Genomic DNA, 8,512 nt, shown 5'->3' with positions numbered 1-8,512 from the left:
ACCTACCCCTCTACAGTGAAGAGGTGCAAATTATATGTAGCTGAGATGACAATCTGTACACAGCGTATTTGACACGATAATCCCCAAATGAAATCTTGGGATTGTGTCCTCAATAAATCATTGGATTTTGCAAATGTACAGGATACACCCACGACCCGAGAGTAAAGTGCAATAGTCTGAAGTCTGGCCTGGAGACGTTACATTTTCAGCCGTGCATAACGGTGCAACACCTCTGTCAGCTTTAAATGCATGTCAGTCTGATTTAGGATTTTAATATGACAAAGTGAAAACATGGACCCCTCTTGTCTCCACATCTTTACTGAGCACCTGTTCAGGAGTCTTTCTGGCTGTCAAAGATGAAGTTAGGGTTTTTTGATAATGTGTTCGGTGGGATTTCACATGAACCGAGTAAAAAAACAAACAAAAAAACCTATCAATAAAACATCAGCATCTGTGAAGTTCATCTCTGACACAGCTGCAGTCAAAGTTGCAAATAGGGCAGTTGTTTGCTGTCGTGCTGCTCCACCTCCGTGTCTTCCTTCCTTCATCTCCTTGTCCAGCTTCTCCTGAATCCCTGTGATCCCACTCAGCCTCAGTTTTCTGCTGGGATCTGATCCACTGCTTCTTATCGTGCAAACTAATTCAGTAAAAATCGTTTCACGTCTCCTCTAGCAGAGCAATTGAGAACCTTTACCTTCTCCTTGAGGGATCTTCATGTCCTTTGTGTTAGCCATGGATCCTCTGTTAGGTTTTGCAGACTTACGTGAACATGTTCATCCAAGGAACAGAGATGAGGAATAAACCTTTGTCATGAAATGTTCTGATGAACCTTCTCGGTGAGGTGGACAAGCCAGTGTTTTTCCTCTTTAGGTCCTACATGTGTGTAATCAGCTTGGAGTTCAGTCTTGTTTATCTCTTTTAACTAAATCTGCTGATACCGTGTTTCTGACCCCAGTGTGAAGGTCTTCCCACACTGAGGGCAGCTGTGGATTTTCCCTTTTCATCCCAGAAGCTTTTAATACACTTCATGCAGTTGTTTTGTCAGCAGGGAAAAGTCACCAGATCCTTCAGTAGATTCAGACAGATCAAACTGCAAAAGCATTTCTGGGTCCAAATACATTTCTCACTCTGTTTTCTCTTCGTAAAAGTGACATCAGATTGCTTCTCTCAACCACAAAAAAAGGAACACTTTCTTTCTTGTATTTATTTGGCATTTAGCTGCAGATACACTCTCGGTCGTGACTGGGAGCAGGAAGACGTCTGAACAGAGTGGAAGTTGTTGTACCTGAGAGACCAGAAAGACGAGGCAGCGGCGCTTCGTTAGAGCGATCCGAAAGAGCAGTTTGTGCTCTGCGTCTGTATAAATCATGAGCGCAGCACCTGAAGCTACCCAGATGCATTCAGTTAGGGACATTTAACTTAACACTGGTAGAGAAAATGAAAGATTTCACTCATATCTGATCATTTCTTTGAAGAAATCAAGCCATAAGCACATAAAAACTTCTGAATAACCCACACATTTACTATTACTGACATCCTCTATAAACATGTGCTTGTAATAAGTTTGCTGCTTTTATTTAAATGTCAGATAGTCATTTAAAGCGCTGCTGTTTTCATGCTTAAGATGTATAGTCATTTTGAGATAACGCTTGCTGTCAAAACATCAGAAACCGCATGTTGTTGTGATTTATTAGAAACTGAAGTGACAGTCTGACCTACATTTAATGATAGAAAATAATAAAGTAATGCACTCAACACATTCAGCAATTATGTGGTGCACAGTTAAATGAAATGACGTTTCTCATATCCATTCACAGAGCAGAAATAAAAGTGTTAGTATTATAAAAAACTAAGGTATAACACAAACTTAAGCATACATCAGACACAACTATACTCACTACTGGGGTGATGATGGGTGACATTAATGTGACTGCAGTTTTGAGTTTGGAGGTGTGTGTGCAGGTCTAGAGCTCTCTACCTACCGTGTTCCTAATGTACCTTCATTAGATTTGGCTTGTACTCGCTGCTGACTTGGAGTTTCTTAGATACTTTGCATCGTATGTTTTTATCTCGTATGTGTTTGCTTCAAACTGTGCATTCATCTCTGCGATGCTTTTGCACTGTAATCACTGACAACTTCCGTAAAGTTTCTGTTTCTGCTGGTTTTGTCTGTGCTGTGGCAGCTCACACTGAAACGAGCCTTATTTGTGTGTCTAGTCGCAGCGTTAGTGGGACTCAGAACCCCCTCTGCGTTCGCTGTTCGGTTGCTTCCAGCTGGAGAACTCCATAGTAGCAGCATAGATCCGCTCAGCAGCAGGACTGTGGCTGTCACGATGGCGAATAGTGGCGTTAAACACAGCGTGATGGATGCATAGTTAACTCAGCTCACACCACGACAACTTTCATGACGTTGTTGATTAGTAAGAGTGTCAGAATTCCCCCTTTTAGACAGGATTAGTTCACCCACAAGTGATTAATAGGGGTGTTATCTTGGTGTCATTTTAATTTTTGTTCTGCTTGATTATCAGGTGCGAGTTAGAAAGTTATTATTTTATCATATTTAGGATTGTATTTAGGATCAGTCATGTGTGTTCTTCTTCAGGTGTCTGAATCCTCTCTGAACAATGTTTGTGCACATGTTGCGTATGTTGTATTTTCCCATCTGAGGTGAATCTTCTGCAGATAAACGGTGTGTTTCTGGTGGTTGTAGATCATTTTTCCACCTGTAAGAGCAGCAGCTTTTATATGCAGGGAAATATTGCTGAATTTTTCATAGTTTTCACGTCATGCATTGTGAGATTGAAGGTGAGATTAACCAACCTCAGCTCACATCATGACATCTTTAATCATGTTGTTACTCGGTAAGAGCTTCAGAATTTCCCTGTTTAAGCACAATTGGTTCACCCACAAGTGGTAATTATTAGTGTCAGCTTGGTATCTCTCATTCATTTTTATTTGTGACTCGGTTCTACGTAGAAACTTGTGGTTTTGTCAGACACGTATGGAGGATTTTCCCTTCAGTTGTTGCTTTAAGTCTGATCCTTTCTGAATGTTGGGTGTTATTCAGTGGAACTCAGTGGCTCGAGTTGTGGTCACACCTTTTCATGAAATGATGTAAAAACCTGAAATTATCTTTGCTTTTGCTGCCCTCACACTTTCCAGCGCAGCATAACTTCAATCAGGGAGCTCAACAGTTTGCACGGCGGCCACTTGGGACACAATATCCTCTTGTTTGTTGAGCGTCTCTCTAGTTGCGTCACCAGGGCTAAAAATACAAGCCCTCCACTACCACCCTCCTCCCCGCCTGCCTCCTGCCTGCCCGGCTCACTTTGTGTTTCTCTACTTCAGCGTCTGATCCGCAGGGGGGAGGGAGGGAGGGAGGGAGGGAGGAACTCTAATCCAGGGTGTTTTACTGACTTCAGCGGGCAGGAGTGATGTCATTGTGATGTCAATGCCTGTAATTGTAATCGGGCTGCAAAGTTGACGAGTGACCACTCTGATACGGAGAGAGAACCGAGAAGGAAGAAAGGGGAGATTGGACTGAAGCAGGGAAGAGAATAAGGGCAAGAGGAGTGTTTTTGTTTTTTTGTGTGCTGAGGTTGTTTCACTGCCGTGGTGCTGGATTATTGGAAAGCAGAGATGGCTGTAACTGGGGATGAGACAGAGTCAGGTACAGTTGTCTCACATGTTGTTTTTTTGTGCAGAAGTCTGAATGTTTTCTTTTAGAGGAGTGTTTGTGCCTGTGTTGCTGGCTTTTATGAGGATTTAAAGTACATCTGGAAATACAGAAAGCAGCAGGTTCCTGGGATTTGTAGATTACAAGCAGAAGCTTTAATTACTTTTACACCACTTTTACTTCATGCATTGTGAAATTTGAACATGAAACGTGACATTTTAAAAAGCTACGTGACAGTTCAGGGGAACACAAACAGATCTAACAAGCGTTTGGCTAATGTGCCGAGCGCTGTTCCTGTCAGTCCGGATCCCGCTGTTAGACCCGCGTACATTCACTCTGTGTGCTCTCTGAACCGCCACAGTGGTTGTCAGGCAGGCAGGCAGGCAGGCAGGGAGGCAGGGAGGGAGGGGAGGAGGGTAAGGAGTAAAGGGGGAGGGTGTGGGGTAAGATAGTTGTCGGTTTGACGTCACTCCAGTTTCCTGGAACAGAAGCCAGGCAGGGAAGAGAGAATGCAAAACGGGCAAGTGAGACGCACACACTGACGTCAGCAGCAGCCCGAGTCACTGTGTTATCACAATGAGAGAAGCTCTGTGTGTCAGTGTGTGTGTGTGTGTGTAGGTGTGTGTGTGTGTGTGTGCGTGCGTGCACCTGCTGTGTCTCTTTCTGAATGAGTGTGCGTCTGTGTGGCCGGCAGAGGGAGGGGAGAGAACGACAGAAACTTCTCAGGAACAAAGTGAAAAAGGAGAAGCTGAAATGGTATGAGACAGCAGGCAGAGAGCGGTTAGCAGTTGAGTCATCTAAGTGATGAGTCAGCTCAAACAGCACACAACAAAACCACATCCACACAACTGCTTTTCTTTTTCTTTTTTAAAGGCTTTTTTTTTTTTTTTCCCCCAGAATCGGCATCACTTCTCTTGAAAAACGCAGTAATCCTCCAGTTATCAGTCGATGGTTTAAAGTGTGATAAACATGACGTCAGCTCTCATGTGTAGCTGCGCCTCGAGAACTATGTCGAGTCTCGGTAGGAAAAACGCTATTTTATCCACGTAAATGAGCAAAACCTCCTCATGAATTATGCATATATATGAATGAATTAACACAGCATAATAATAAAGCAATGTTATGTTTAGGGTCTGTCAAAATCCATAAAAATCTAAAGGCAAGCAGCTCATCTCATACCAGCCATAAAATTGTATATGCAGACCACACAGTATTGATAGAACTGAATAAAACACAGCTGTGAAGCTCCTCTGAGTGACAAGATCTATATTTCCAGTTCCTATGGTTACACCACCAATCCTAAAGCATGAATCCCTAATTTATGAGCTCAAATTAAGCAAATCTAGAACCTGAATCATTTGTGTGTGCATTCAAGTTGAAAAAAAAAAATCTTTCTGCCACCTGTTGGGCTGCTGAGGGATCATCACATGTGGGAGAGTTGCGATGAGAAGTAGAATCAGCCGGCTCAGGGTGTTTTAATTCACTTGTACATGAAATAATCAACAGTCTTTCAGCTCGTTCTGTAACTTTGCATTAAGGCAGCCGCACATTGGAGGGAATAAGATGGAATGAACCATTTCCAATTCTTATTTTCCAACATGTCCGGTCATATAAGGACAAATACCTGCTCACAGGAACAGCCATGGTCAGAGGAAATTCATCTCATAAGGCAGGAAGGAGAGCGGATAAGTGTTCTTGGCTGTGGTTTGCCTTCTAATATCCTCTGGCGAAATACATACTGCGTATGTTCAGGAGGAAAATCAGAACAAACAGACAGCGTGATTGAATCAGAAAATTAATTTAAAAAACTTGTTTTTGTACTTTTGTAAACCAAAAAAGTCTGAACTCTTCTGTCCATCTCTGGCCCTCAGCTGCCACAGGAGACATCCCCGCCTACCAGCTGCGTTCGCCCAACTCGGGTCTGGCTCAGAGCATCGTGATGGCGGCGTCTCCGGGCGGCATGCAGAGTCCATCGTCGCAGCATGCCGAAGAAATCACCCGCAAGAGGGAGGTCAGGCTGATGAAGAACAGGTAGGAGCTGGCGCCTGCAGCAGAAGATGGTAACTGAGCTGTGGGAGGTTTTCTGACCCGACAAGTTACTCAACTAAAGTAAACAAATCCAGTTCATTCTTTCAGGGATCTTGAAGAAAGGGAGGAGCTGCTTCTAGAAAGAAAACAAGCTTATGTTTATGATGTAATGAATGAAGAATGCAAATGTCATTACTGGACCCTAAAACTTTTTTCTTTCTTATTTTCGTTTTCCAAATTCTGAATAGCATCTTGCACTTTAAATGTATTGATTTAGGTTTACAACCATGTTCCAGATGATTTTCTAATTCATGCACTGAAATGAAAAGACTCATCACTGAATTGGAAACTTCTGCAGAAGTCTGACAATCTGGTGGTTGTTCACACTAATAGTACAAAGGTGGAAGCTGCAGAACGCCGCTTTTATAGATGTCCATGTTTTTCTTTGCCTCTCGATTCATCATGTTCGCTGCTGAAACGCTGCAGCAGGTGAATCGGTGGTGGTCTGGAAACACATGGAGATACATTTGGAAGTGAACAATGCTCACGCTGTTGGATTGTGCACAGCTTGCATTTTGTCTGCGACATTCTCATCAAGAGACTCAAAACATATTTTCCTCCTCTTTTCCTCTCCAGGGAAGCAGCTCGCGAGTGCCGCAGGAAAAAGAAAGAGTACGTCAAGTGTCTGGAAAACCGCGTGGCCGTGTTGGAAAACCAAAACAAGACCCTGATTGAAGAGCTGAAAGCACTGAAGGACATTTACTGCCACAAAGCTGAGTAGCGGCGGTTTTGCTTGTGGTCACGGCTGAAGACAGTTTACAAACTGCTACAGCGAAAAAGAAAAAAAAAAGCAACAAAAAAAAAAAAGAAGAAGAAGAAAAGACTCTGGAACAAAAACTGCTTTGACCGTCTTTGTTTCTCCGCTCACTCAGACCTGATTTACGCCAAAATTCAGAAGTGTTGTGGAGATTTCAAACAGCTTGCCAGTTTCTGCTCTCGTTCTTATCTTGTGCTCTTTGCATGACTCAAGTGTTAAACACACTGCGCTTGCTGTTGCTGTTGTGCACGAGGCGAGGCCAGCCTATGAGAGCCAGCTGAAGAAGTAGAAAAAGAAGAAGAAGAAGAAGAAGAAGAAGCACAGGAAGTGCAAACACAGGTGCTTCCTGAAAATGTGCCGCCGCTTGACTACAGCGAGAATAAAACAACCTCGAGGGGTCTGGCCAGGTCTTGCTGCCAGCAAGTTTTCCAGATGAGGTCAGGTGAGGTGCACATGAAGCTCCGCAGATCCACCAGCAGCTGCAACAAGCAACTCCAACCATGTTTACCTGATCTGCATTTGTGTAATTTATGCTTCTGTTTTTTTGGTCGTTGCATTCCTTCACGTGGAAACTACCGAGGAGAAGTATCGTCAAGCGTTCAGTCCGTAAAGTGATTTCCTGGATTTCCCTCATTTTCAGTTTGTTTTAAGGTTGCAAACAAGCGAAATAGAAGAATTCAACATTCAAATCCTCGTTACGTTTGGTTGCTTCTGCACAGATTGTTGAAATGATTTGAATCAGGTTCGCAAAAGTCCAAAAGAATCTTTATTTTTTCATTACTAAGGTGAACTAATTGTGAAACGAAAGAACAGAGCCGGTCTATAGTCAAAGCACAGAATATATTGAAGTATCAGATTTTATTTTCTATTAACAAATATACAAACAATTTCACTCGAAAAACTTAATATATATTCTACAAAATAAATGTTACCTACTGAGTAGTCGCGTTAAAAGTTGATTTGCTTGTTCTATCTTGAAAAATATTAAATTTGTAGATTAATATTTTACAATGATGCACAGCTCCAAGAACAACGGTTTCCTGGCAAGCATCACTTTTGTTTTTAGAAATGATGGATATCCATTTTCAAATTAAACTGTATTTGATTATGGCTTGATATTAAAAATGCTCTGTTTAAAGGGTGATGCCAATTTCTCTATTTGTTTTTTTTTTTTGTAAAGATGTTTTATTTTAAATATATATAATATATCATCTTGTGTTCATGTTTCTGGTGATATTGGAAACTGCTCGCTTTCTCTGTTTCTGTTGATGTAGTTGTTGAGTTTTGTTCCGGTGATTCTATTTTATTAATATATTTCATTTTCTGTTCAGCACGTAGAAAAAGAGCAACAGACCCGAGCGTATGTTGCACTTCGGCTGCCAAAGCTATTTAAGTAACAGTTTGGTATTTGTCTGCCGTTTAGCTCAATGACAACAGTGTGAGTCATCCTGTGGCAGTCTCGATATTTACCAGCCAAATACCTGTCATGGTTTGTATTCTCAGAGGAGCACCCATTCTGTTCGAGTCCATTGAAACGCAAGTGATGCTAAAATTCAGGTTTTCTTTGATATCAAGTGAGGTGAACATTATTCTGCACTTAGTTTTCGCTGTTTTAAATGGCTCCAAATTTTACCAGGTGTTTTCTTAATGTACTTCCTTGTTTGAATTGTAAAACTATTTTTTGTTTATCTAATAAAATTATTAAATTTGAGTGTGATTTATTGCTTTTCCTGCGCTCGCAAAACTTTGGACACTTCAACTCCGCAGACTGTTTATATGTTTGTGCAGTTAAAGTTGCACAAAATGAATTTATTCCCTTTTTTTTGTTGCAAAATGCCAATTTAGTGCTGCAACATAAACTCGAGTGCGGGACGTTTACGTATCAATGAACGTCGATTTGCTTTGGAAGTGGTTTTCCAGAGCTGACGGGCATAGACTAGGCTGCAGCAGCAAGGAATAAAAGTCAAACTTTGTGTTCCGGGGATGGATTA

The 8,512-nt window shown here is 41.9% G+C and overlaps 1 protein-coding gene across 2 annotated transcripts in view; it reads left to right on the top strand.

The window, feature by feature from the left end:
• Nucleotides 1-8,232, top strand: part of LOC103371210 (cAMP-responsive element modulator-like) — a 16,338-nt gene extending 8,106 nt beyond the window's left edge. The window contains exons 1-3 of one of the 2 annotated variants that reach the window (XM_008300459.1): nt 3,397-3,670; nt 5,548-5,707; nt 6,341-8,232. In XM_008300459.1, coding sequence (XP_008298681.1) covers nt 3,640-3,670; nt 5,548-5,707; nt 6,341-6,485 — 336 coding nt within the window. In that variant the 5' untranslated portion in view covers nt 3,397-3,639 and the 3' untranslated portion in view covers nt 6,486-8,232. Of the gene's footprint in view, nt 1-3,396; nt 3,671-5,547; nt 5,708-6,340 lie in introns of those variants that run through there. The other variant, XM_008300458.1, reaches the window with a different exon arrangement.
• The last annotated feature ends 280 nt before the right edge of the window (nt 8,233-8,512 follow it).

Source organism: Stegastes partitus, unplaced genomic scaffold, assembly GCF_000690725.1.
Source record: "Stegastes partitus isolate 25-593 unplaced genomic scaffold, Stegastes_partitus-1.0.2 Scaffold1543, whole genome shotgun sequence".
In the NCBI taxonomy this organism is placed as follows: Eukaryota; Metazoa; Chordata; class Actinopteri; family Pomacentridae; genus Stegastes; species Stegastes partitus.
This window is presented reverse-complemented; position numbering and strand designations above follow the sequence as displayed.